Below are 12,315 nucleotides of genomic sequence, written 5' to 3'. Positions count from 1 at the left end.
CCAAAACATCTCCATTTAGTGTACTATGCCATTTTCAGGTATGGCTGTAGTACCACTTTGTTTTACATCTGTTTGCGGTGATCACAAAGAGGAGTACAGTCATGTTTAATCATACACAGTCTTGTAGCCGATTCCTCTTTCCTGGTGGGTTTAATTAGTCTGAAATGAAAGGTTTGTCCCCCATGTCTCCCACGCAATAACCAGCCCCCCCACAACTCAGCCACTCGAATAGGCGAAAGCTCCAACTGTTTGTGTCACAAGAGGCAGGCAGTCTGGCCAAGTTGACTAATTTGATGGTATTGTTCCCAGGGACACTCTGAATTAAACTTTCTGCTCACCTGTTCTGTGGTCAGAGCATCTATATACATTTATGACTGTGATTTATTTTATTTATCCAAGTATCTGTTCACGTATTTCACCATTTCCTTCTGTTCCTGTTATTTTTGCTCTCGCATATATGTGCTCTATGTGATGGTTTATTTCCTTTGTCTGCAACCTAGTGAACGCACTCTAAGGCAACGTTCAGGATGCGTTTACTCATTTATCTGATGCTTTTCTGCAGAGCGACTTATAATGTTAATCTTCCTACAATTATTTACTCATTTATACAGCTGGGTCATTTTACTGGAGTTATTTTAGGATAAGTACATTGCTCAAGGGTACTACAGCTAGAGAATGGGATTCAAACCTGTGACTGTTGGGTCCAAAGGCAGTAGTTCAAGCCACTGCACTACTAGTAGCTCTTCTAGAATAAAGTGCTATATAGGAATTAATTATATTGTATGTCATATTTGTTCTTGTAGAGAACTCCTGTGTGCAAGACAACTTAAAATACAACATATACGCTAAGGTACTTCCGATTATTGACCAATTTGAAAAGGTGGGTTATTTTTACCGTATCAGTTTCAGGGTACTAGAGTGGGATTCAGGGTTCGAACCTGGATCTTTTGATTGCAAAGCACCTGCTGCCCTACAAAAAGCTGTTTGTGAAAAGAGAACCCAGCCACTCTGTACACGTTCAGTCCATGTTGAAGTAAGACCTGTATTTGTGCAGCAAGAGGGAAGGGAACCGGGAGCTTAAAGGGAAGACGCGCATGGTGTGCGCTTCGAAAGACCACGCGGGGTTGTTTTCATAGCCAAAATGGGGCTCGTTATTGTCTTCCGTCAGATATCTGATGAGGTCGTAAGAGGCATCAAACCTACCTTTGTTTGGCACAGCGCTGCTGGCGACGGCAGCCAGAGGTTACCCTGCGGCCGATAATGAGCCTCATATTCATCCAAATAATTCAGGGAACATTCTGCTGCCTCCAGCCAGAAGAATTGTTCATTTTGTTGCATTTATTGTTTTTTTTTTTTTTTTTAATTGCATTTACGTGGGTGGGATGGAGGGGTGTCAATTTGTTTTGTGGAACAGGACAGATGAATTGCTTGCGATGCGCAGGGAGTCGACTGAAAAGGACAAAGACGCCGTATTAATGCTCCGCAATAAAGTGGGATTTCTTTGTCTTAATCTCCAGCTAACAGGCTAACAGAGGAGGTATGAAATACCGAGTGATATACTGGAAATACCTGACCCCTTGCACTTCTCTGCGGAATTTAACTTATGGCTGCAGCCGTGGTGAGCCAACTGGATACGGTTTAATACCAACATTTTATTAGACGGATCTTATTTTAAGTCCATTTTCTGTGCTGCCACATTGAATTCGGTCTGTCCCTGACCTGTGATAAACCCCCACCCCAACATTGCCGTGTCCGCTGCAGATCCATCTATACCCCCCTCCCTTATACCCAGGCGTTTTTCCACAGGGGCCCCCGACATGTGTGTAAGATCAAAGCACCTTGCAAATCCCAGGTCCAGGGGGTGGGAGGGGGTGAAACTGACTCACCTGCACCTCAGCCAGGCCTGCCGTGAGGGAGGAGGTATGTGTGCGTGTCTGTGTGGGTATGTGTGTGTGAGTGAGAGAAGAGAGTTGCGGGGGCACAGCTGCAGTCTCGCTTGCTGACCCCACACTCCTCAGACAGGATTAAGGGCTTTGACTCCTAAAGGGCTTCCATGATGTCTCCTGGCCTCCAGCGGGACCCGGGGAACGTAAATACCTTTTTATGGCTGGTAAATTCCCACAGTAAATCAGCTCAGCTTCTGGAGCCCTTTTGTCTTTCGAATGAGGCGGGATTGAGAGCCCCCCCCACCCAGCGGGCCCTGCGACCCTACGTTGTGATAGCGTGCGCTCATCTGCCGCTGGCCGCTGCGGTATGTTCCCGGCCGTGTCAGGTGAAAGTAAACCACCTGTGAGCGGAGTGCCAGGACCGCATTCCGGTTTAGCCGGTACTGCCTTGTTTACCCTGTAAATAATTTATCTTCCAGCCAGGAAAAAGAGAGCCTGGTGTTTTAAGATAAGGGTCTTGTAGAAGAGTGCAGACCCGGGTGCTTTCTGTTCGCATGGCGCTGGCGCCTGGAGATCGCGATACAGCTCTTGGGCCTGCAGAGCGCGAGACGTCTGTCCCGCACTTCCTCCTTTGATACCCTTTCAAGGTAGGGGAGATAACACCAGGACATTCCTTCGCCACTTAACGTCGAAACCTGCAGGGCCTCAGCATCACCTGGCCTGATGTGTATCACATGAGTCGAACCCCCCTCCCTACTCGGGGGAACCTCTTTGTGTGTCTTCACACAATGGCGGCTTCTGGTCAGACGTGACAGAACACCACCCGCTCGCCGCTCTGCTGCCCGGCCCTTTCAACCACCGTTTCTTGCAAGATCCCTGCGCGACGTGCGGCCTGCCCATCAGGCCGTTCATCCGTCGTGCCGCCTTGCCTCTTACATCCTGTCGCGTGCAGGTAAGAGGAACGATGATGAGTGGCGCAGCACCCCTTGTGTGCAGCAGACGGCGTAGCGGTTGGAGTTGCTGCCTTTGACTCAGGTTTAAATTCAACCTCCTGCCCTAATACCGTTGAGGCTCATTCTTACCTTGAATGGACACGGTAAAAATTACTCAGCTTCATATTTGTAAATGGGAAAATTGTTGTAAGAAGCTTTTACATTTTGTGTTGCTTCAGAGAAGAGCTTCATCTCAGTAAATAAATGTAAATGTAATGTGCAGTTGTTGACTGTGAGCAGTTTGCCGCACCACCAAGAACGACCTTGTGAGAGGCCTTGGCGACAAATGTGTGCGATCCCCTATGCTCCAGAGTGCTGCCCTCCCTCCCTCCCCACCTCCTAGTGCCATGGGGAGGGGGCTTTGCTGGCCGGAGACTGAGGAAACCAAACTGTGCGCGGCCCCTTGTGGGCCCTGCACTGGCACCTACAGTACACAGAAATGCTCCGGATAGCTAACTGTGCATGAAATTGAACTGATAGGAGTTATTGACCAGATGTTCCACTCCAGGAGAAAAAAATAGCCTAGCATGTTACCTGATTGAGTGAAAATTCCTCGGCCATTTTTCTGATGGCAGGGACTTAGCCGGAAAGAGTGATTTAATAGAGTCTGCCAGACCTCATCATTGTCAATATGCTCTGACAAGCCCTTTGCCTGCTGTTTTTTTTTTTTTTTTTTTTTTTTACCCATGTCAGCAGCGACAAGTATTGATGGGCAGATGTTTAGCTGTTTTTATTGATAAATTATTTATTTTTTCCCTGGTGCTGAGTCTGCACTATGGGGGGGGGGAATCTGTGCTCCAGAAGATTTTGAAACGGCACACCTCTTCCCGGTTCCTGGACACAGACCCCAGTTGGCTATTTCAGTCGTCTAAAAATAGCTGAGAATTTTGCCTGGTTGATAAGCCTATAATTAATGTTGCCATTATCTAGCATGGAAAATGTAATCCCTGGAGGACTTTGCTGGTTAAAAAGAGCTTTCCAGGTTTAGCAGTATTTACAGCTCCTTATTGAAGAATCAACTCGCTGAACTAAATGTTAAATTTTTCTGTTGCATTTAAAGGGAATCCAGCTAGTTTAACCCCTTCTGTTCTGTGCTAGAGGAGTGTTGCGGCAAAAGTGCGGTGTAACAGTCTGTGTGATAAAAGGGCACTTTCACACAGCTTCTTTGAAGGAACAGAGCTACTAGGTTCACCTTCCTACTGGAGTATCTTTAAGGTAGAAAGTAGCCTTCCTTTGTTCTACTAGACTACATCTTTCATTAATTCCCCTTTTCCTTTGAAGGAAATTATAACAAGAAGTCTCACATCATATGGATATTTTCTCTTTATATAGATCAGGCAAAGAAACAGGAAATAATAGGAAACAGTATGGAAATATTATCAGATTTTCTTACCTGTAACAGAGGAAAATATAAACCAAGAAAAACATGAATAAAATGTGACATACACAATAGTGGGTAGTGATAGATGGATCACAGACCTCTGCATGTGTCCTGTGCAGTAGAGGGTGGGGTAAACACAAGCAGGAGGGTCCCCTGGCTGGCCTCTTTGCCCCGTTATTGTTTACATTTACATATTTAGCTGATGCTTCTCTTCAAAGTGACTCACAATGACTTTTCCCATTTATACAGCTGGGTAATTTTTACTGTATCAATCTGGGGTAAATACCTTGCTCAAGGGTACTACAGGAGGAGGTGGGATTTGACCTTGGGTCCTTTGAGTCCGTTGTTCTCTCTAGATATGACACAGCAGCAGCACTAGGTGTGGTGTAGAGCTCGGCATGGTGGGTCAGCCTCTTCGAGCAGGGCTCCCTGTCTTTGTGGGAGGTCATCGCTGAGTGCCCCTTCCCCCATGCTGGCAGGAGAGGCTTGGCTCAGAACCAATCTGTGCCAAAACAGCAAGCCCACTGTTTCTGTACTGTATGTGTCCTCGAAATGCAACGCTTTTGTGTTTCGGGGCTCTGCGCTCCTCTGCGTGGAGCAGCATTTCCCCAAGTTAAGTCAATATGTGAGTCATTAGCCGTTGCCGGGGATTGGTCGCACGTTCAGCGGCCGTCTTGCGGATTTCTGCTTCTTCCTTATCTGCTGCCTGGGGCAATGTCTCGCCCGCTGCTTCATTCTGCTGCTTCGTAACACGGTAATGAAGCGCCTTGATGTACATTTGCCAATTTCTGTGTCTCGCTGTCGTATAATTGGGATGACTCTGGGCATGAATATCCGGCACAAGGTTGTTTGACCTTTCCGCAACCTACAGATAACGCATAGTCGTAATGAAGGCATTATCTCTGATTTAGATCGCAATTGCAAAGGAATAGTCAGCGGGGTTTCTCAGTGGAAATGAGCTGACACATTTTCCTGCACGTACAATAACGCCCGAGAAGCAAGTGTAGCTAATTGTAATTGGGCGGTTTTGCAGCCATTTCACTTGGTTATCTCACACCGAGAAAGACAAACAAGAGGCCCTGTAAACCTGCTTCTGATGTCTCCAAGATGGCTTTTAAATGGAAACTTGTACCTTCATTTGAGTCCTCTTAATTTGCATGCTTTTGCTTAGCATTTGACTTCGAGAGGACCTATAACACTGTTCCACTGAACCTCCCAGGTCTCTGACAGTATTGCCAAAGGATGCTTTGTGCAGCACAACAAAGGGAAGAGCATGAGCAAAATGTAATCTGTATATGAATAGACTTTGCCTTGTACGTGGATGACATACAGCACCAAACGTTGTTTTGTTATCGTAAGGAATAGAAAATAGGAAATTATAGCTTAATTATAGGAAATTATAGCTTAACAAAGTAACTGACTGAACCCTAAAAACTGCAGTGCTGAATTTTACTCTCACTCACCCACTCATTTTTGATAAAGGCTCCATCTTCTCAGGGTCATGTTTTCCACGGACGGGATGCCAGATTTATTGGCTGTTACGGGTAAAGGTGTAGTTCTGTGTGGTCTGACATGTGCCTGAATGACTTGATTGACAATAAGACTTCTGGGTTCGTCTGTTTTCGTTGAGGAACGATGAACCAAAGAGCATATCAGAGATGAGAGGAAGGAAGAGACACCTCCGGTGACGGCAAGAACAAAGTTGCAGTACAAGAAGTCTCTGAGGAACTGGGTTAAGTGTGGGAGTCCGCCCTCTCGCTGTACATACGTTTGTCTTGGAGAGCAATGAGAAAGTGCTTGTAAAGGAACAAACAGTAAGCTCCACCGTGCACTATTTGGGAGGACTTCGGGGTTCACACTACTCTGTGATGTCTTACTCCCGTAGTTCATTAATGATCTGAGTGAGATCGTGTGGCCCTAAAAGGTCCCATGATATCAGACTTGTGACAAGTTACCAGTGTCCAGCTGAAAGGGCAGTTGAGGTAAGGTCATGCGACTGTTATCGGGAGGATCTACAGACCTGTCACAGCACGCTCAAGAGTTGCGTCAAAAACATGTTGTTTTGTTTGCTGAGTTTTGCTTTTTCCACTGTGAACCATGGAATTGTTCTGTGCTCTGTGGAAAAATTTGTGACACAATGATGCACATCTGTTCTACACGATGATGTAATGTACACTGACCTTTTAATACAGCTTTTTTACTGTTAGTAAACTTACAGTAGTTTTTTTTCTAGATAGCAAAATGCATCTTGCTATATTTTTGAGTAGCAACAAAATGTTGTGTGCACTGGTATTATCTTTAAATACTTTAGGTATGCCTATTCCATAATATATTAGCTAATGGTTATATGGTGTATCTGCTGTTTTGCGTTGCACTGTCTGGAGAAAGGAAGAGACCGAAGTGTTATTCTCTGTTAACACTCTGCTAATGATTAAAACAAATGAGGAAACTCCCCGGAACCATTTTCTTTAGTTCTCCACTTATTGTGTTGAGCTCCAGATCATCAGCTTACAATCTGTGCTACATAAGCACAGAAATATGTGCATTATCACAAAGTCCACATTGAAATAGCAAATTGTAATGTACAAACAGCAATAATTCAAATACAGACATGAGAATGAAGTATACCTGCTAGTGATGAACTTTACACAAAATTTGGAGATCACACCAGCCACTTACATACAAAAAACCTTTATTGGAATTTATAAAAACAAAACATTTCTGTTAACATGATGTTCAAGGTACAAAACTAGAAAAAAAAAGTGTATTGGTATAAACACTAACGTTTAAATTTACATTAGTTTAACAGATCTGTTTTCCTTTGAAGCGATTAGCAGCAACAGACACCGAGTATTTAGCTGACACCTTCATCCAAGGTGACCTGCACTGAAAAACAGGTACTCAGCTGTGTATTATCAGTGTAACACACATGTACACACACTTCAAGATACTTAGATGTTCCAGTTTACTGTTAATCCCCAATTTGCCAGTTTTTCATTTTCTTAAACATGAATAATATTGCCAATATATTTGTCAAATATTTTTGGTGTAAAATAAACACTACACACACAACAGTGTGCAAAACCTGTCACTGTGGCAGAAGTGTTTTGAAAACCCCAGAACATTCTTAGTTACATAATATAATAATTCTTTTCATGTATACAAGTTAACAATTATGATGATAGTTTTCATTATAGTTTGCATTTGTCCTTTGATCTATGAAGAGCAGAAACATTTTGCATATCTGTTTTAAAGAAATATTAAAACTATATACTTTTGGAAAACGTCGATAGCACCCAAGGCTAAAGGCTTCCTGTGTATGACTTGCGTACTCATCCTTCATCAGAGCCTGCCGACGGTGGCAATGTCAGCATCACCCTGTAAAAAAAAGGCGTTTGAGGGCTTGCGAGGAGCCGTCTGAAGCGCTCCGTCCACCTGGGGACCTTCCTTTTCCCCCACCTAAAAAGCTTGCGCTTGGAGGGGACCATGCTGTCACAGGCCACAGCTCCTGACCTTGCCTTCCACCCTCGCTGTGGTTGACCTTCATGCGCAAGGGTATGAGCTGAGGAAGCGGACCAGCCAGTGCTTCTCTTTTCTCCCCACCCCCCCACCATGGCCTCCGTGCTTTGTGCTGGTGCTCCACACACACCATGGCCTCACCTTGTTCTTCCCTCTTGTAGCAAATCTCTCTCTCAGCAAAAATAAATCTGAGTTTCTTTGGTTTCGTGCTGTGGAAGCAGGAGGCTGTGACTGTGAGCGTGTGCTGGGGGCTGACAGCTGCGATGGCGGTAGCTCACATTTGTGTTTTGTCCTCTGTGGAATTGAGGGAGGGTGTCTTTGGACCGGTAATGAAATTTTCTCTCTTTTTTTTTGGGAAACACTGTAGAGATGCATCATGGTTCTGTGGAATGATTAATTTCACACATATACAGGTCATCACTGAAAGCAGCAACATCTCATTCACAAGGGGCCCCTGTCAGCAACAAATGCAAGGTTGCAATAAAACAAGCAAACATAGCATCACGTGCATCTATAAATCTTTAGAGGTTAAACCCAAGTGCACTAAAAACATCCTTTTCATCATTCTCATAAAAGTGAAAAAGTCACACTGTGTCTCTAACATTGGTGTTACCCTAGGTATAGCCACCAGGGCTCTGTTTTAATTATGTTCATGGCTACTCATGGTCCTGTGGTCTTCGTGGGAGCATGTTGGATTTTAGTGATAATGTTGTGTATGGTCAGAAATCATTGTTTTTCCCAAATGATGAAGTCTGTTGCATTCACCTGTTGGTGACCATGTCCCCACCACTCCCTTTCCAGTGGATGATTCAGGAACCATACAAGGTGGCCACCTTTTTTGGCTGCATCGGCACGGACCAGTTCGGCGAGATCCTGAAGAGGAAGGCCGAGGAGGCGCACGTGGATGCCCACTACTACGAGCAGAGTGAGGAGCCCACCGGCACCTGCGCAGCATGCATCACCGGTGACAACAGGTCAGGAAGAGGGGGCTGTGCGCTGGAGTGTACCTGCTACTCACTACCCTCAGCAGCCGCATTTCCAGGAAGCCCATCCAGCAGCTTCTGGTTCCTCTTCATTTATCTGCTGTGCTACACCATTGGCACCATGTTTCCATGTGCCACTCAGCATCGCCAGATGCTGTTTGACTTTGATTAGCCGCCTGTTATGAGGGAGGTCACATTTAAAAGTCATTTTGCTTCCTGCCAGTGGGAGCGGGCTGATTGGCGAGTCGCCCCTCCAATGATTGATGGTGGCCTGAGCGGCAGTTCGCCCTGCCAGTAGGTGACACCGCCATGATGGCAAGGCCCCTCTGCCAATAGTAGTCTGCCCTGCCAGTGAACAACACCGCCACGAGTGGCTGTCTGTCCTTCAAGAGGACACCTTCCTGCCCCTGCTGCTTGCTTGGCCAAGCCTGGCCAGGCTGGGAGCACAGCTGCTGGTTGAAGTACTCAGGGAGGCTGTGGAGGGAGCTGTCATTCTCACAGCAAAGTCTGGTTCTTCCATCATGACTCATGTTGGCTATAGAAATGTCAACTGTCTTACCTTAATAGCATTCCCCTGCGAGGACATCAGCTGCTGAAAGGGCCAGGAGGTTTTATGAGAATCCAGGGTGTTTTTCACCATCTGGAAAAATCACGCTTTTAATTCTTTGAAATTAGTAAATTGGACTGAATGGGGGGACAAAAAATAGCATCCCATATCTTGTCACAAGATGGATGTGTCAGTTTATGTAAACAAGTCCTTTTTTGTTTATGGATATAAATAGATGCTGGAAGATTCAAAAGGAGTCAGTGTTCTGCTAAACTGACAGGTTCGTTCAAAGCAACCTGGCGCTTGGAGGCAGAGGGCACGAAATGTACTTAAGTTGTCAGGTATCTGAGCATCTCAAACAGTGCCGGGAAGAGATCAGGAACACTGGATTAGGTAGGCGCTGATACACTGATTACAGTGTCATTTCCAGTCTCATTGTCCCACCACGCTGCTTTTATTAAGTGGAAATAATCCTGTTTATTGTACTATATAAAGTATGACATCCGCACAAAATTACTCTGAATTGTCTGCTACCATTTCCCATTGGTATTTTTTACGTGGCTTAAACGTCACTAAAGCGCTGCTTCTGTTACGCATTTATTTAATTTGTCTTCTGACCTGTTCACGATGTGTTTGTGAGGCAGTTGGAAAGGGAGCTTAGCAAAGGGCGTTGGAGTGAGTCACGCACAGCTGTATGTTAAGGAGCTGCTCTTGGCCCCACTGACACATAATATAGCTCAGGCTATTGCCAATACTGCCAATTACATTCGGATAGTCTTGGGGGAACATGATTCAGGTTCGGATGAATCATCTCATTAAACCCAGTCGGTGAAAATCGTACAGGTTCTCATTCGCTTCTCGAAGCTCTTTAGTGGAGATTTATTCAGTGGTTTTCATAGGCAGAGGTCTTGTGCTATGATATATCACACTCTTGTTAAAATTACAGTAAGCCTAGTGTTGGGATGGAACAATTAGCGTTGCTTAGCTAGCTGGATGTTGTTAATTGGTTTAGTTTTTCATGATTCGGAGGTGGTTCTTCAGTGTTTGAAACATTCAAGCAGTTGGACTTTTATACAGCATAGAGCTGTTTGCAGTTGTAAACATTAGCCGTTTTAGAACCTGCATCGAAATACACTCTCTGTATGTTGCTTGATTTTTCCGTGTTTTTTTTTTCTTTATCTAATTTAAAATAGACTGTTTTATCCATATTTGAACATTTCCTTCACGTATTTCATTTTTAAAAGTCGGTACCTTCCCCCTTTTTGACAACATGCATTGATATCCATGAAAATGCATAATTTCCTTTGGAAATATGGGACTTTTAATACAGGCATCTATTTGAACTTGGAATTAGAAGATTAAAAAGAAAATAGAAACTTCAACTGACAGAAGGTAGGGAAACATTTTCAAGCTGTTTTTTATGTTGGGAGCATCGCCTGACAGCTGAGCCTCCAACTTGTAATTACAACTTCCAGAAGAGGTTCAGTGATGCTTGTTGACGCTTGCGGTTTGCAGATATTTCCCCTTGATGTTCACCCTTTTATTGCTGAGAATTGGTTGCACTACAAACAAGATTGTTTTGTAGGTTATGTGAATTTATTCATAGAAATTTAAAGCCTTTTTAACACAAAAAATTGAAAATTTTGAGAAGGAAGAGTAAAGCCTTTTTAGTTTCCAAGTGAATCTGAATCTCAGGTTTGTGCACAGTATCTCCAAAGACATGCTTTTTGAGCATTTTTTTTAAGGCTAAAAGGTTTCAAGTGAAGTAAATATGTGTGTAAACTGCCAGCCATATTCTGTACTTTATTTCGAATGTATTGACTTAGACAGGTGATATATAGTTGGGGTTCCATGTGTAATAACTCTTGAACGAGTTACTTAACCACAAGGCTAAGTCAAAGTATCCACAGTAATGTTCATAAAGTTCAAACCTTGTTGTGGATACTTTTTCACTCACCCTCATAGAATTACTCTATCGAAATAATCCTCTTGTGGAAATGGCTAAAATTGTAGGGGACTAGTGCCAAAAGTGTCAGCAACTGAGCACTAATAATAACAATAGTTTGTCTGGCATTGGTTCAGTTCTATGGGGTGACGCTTAAGAGTTTACAGGCGTGTTACCCATACATTCTGCACAGGATTTGTGTTTATCGACTACTTGGACGTATCTTCTACCGCAGTTACCCACCAACACCATGCCGATACAAGATATCCACCAAGGTCACGGCCTCCCTCAAAACGTCCTGCTGCCTGCCTTGTTTATTCTGACGGGCTATTTGAGATTCAGTAATCCCCCTAAAGGACCATGCTCCCCCATCCTTTGTCCATCAAGGGCTGAAGATGTTGGTCATCGATATTCCTTCCTGTTTGCAAAACTGCTGCCTCTTGGTGGTAGTACCCTTAAAGAAGGGTGGCGGTTGCTCAGGGATGACACTGAAAAGGTCAGCAGAGATTCAAGGGGAAGTCTATCTTCAACAGAAGGATTTGAGCTGTGGGAGATGGAAATCCCCCCACTCATGCTGATGGGATGGAATCAGAACCAGAATGGAGCTCCTTGCAGGTTCTGAAAGTAACATGCCACCCAGGGACATTTATTATTGCTGTGTGGCTTCAGCTGTTGGTAGAGAATAAGGTCAGACTGCTTTTTTGGGTTGTGTCTGACTCATTATAGTTTCACTTCCCTTTAATCTGAAACCAGTGTTGTGTAAATGAAGACAGAAATTATTACTGCCCTACATTTTTCACAGAGTTATGATGATTGTGGATATTTCCATTTCAATAAAGCAATTAATATGAGGACAATGTCTTGATGCTGCAGTAGAGCTTAAGAAAAATTAAAATCCCATTATGGTGGATGAACATGTCAAGATGGAGCTGTGACAGTCAATTCCAATTCATTGATATATTGTTTGATTAATAAAATCTGGGCCAACAACCCATTTGATTAAACCCTGTAAATATGTTTATCAGACAAAGATTAAATCAGGGGTGTTTTGAACAAGAATCC

General features: G+C 44.1%; 1 protein-coding gene across 3 annotated transcripts in view; it reads left to right on the top strand.

The window, feature by feature from the left end:
- Positions 1 to 12,315, top strand: part of LOC108939622 (adenosine kinase-like) — a 127,341-nt gene that overhangs the window by 44,920 nt on the left and 70,106 nt on the right. For all 3 annotated transcript variants that reach the window (XM_018761075.2, XM_018761074.2, XM_018761073.2), the window contains one exon: positions 8,580 to 8,752. In XM_018761075.2, the coding sequence (XP_018616591.1) occupies positions 8,580 to 8,752 (173 nt within the window). The remainder of the gene's footprint in view (positions 1 to 8,579; positions 8,753 to 12,315) is intronic.

Source organism: Scleropages formosus, chromosome 24 (assembly GCF_900964775.1).
Source record: "Scleropages formosus chromosome 24, fSclFor1.1, whole genome shotgun sequence".
Lineage (NCBI taxonomy): Eukaryota > Metazoa > Chordata > Actinopteri > Osteoglossiformes > Osteoglossidae > Scleropages > Scleropages formosus.
Note: the sequence above shows the minus strand (reverse complement) of the source record. Positions and strands in the feature narration are given on the sequence as shown.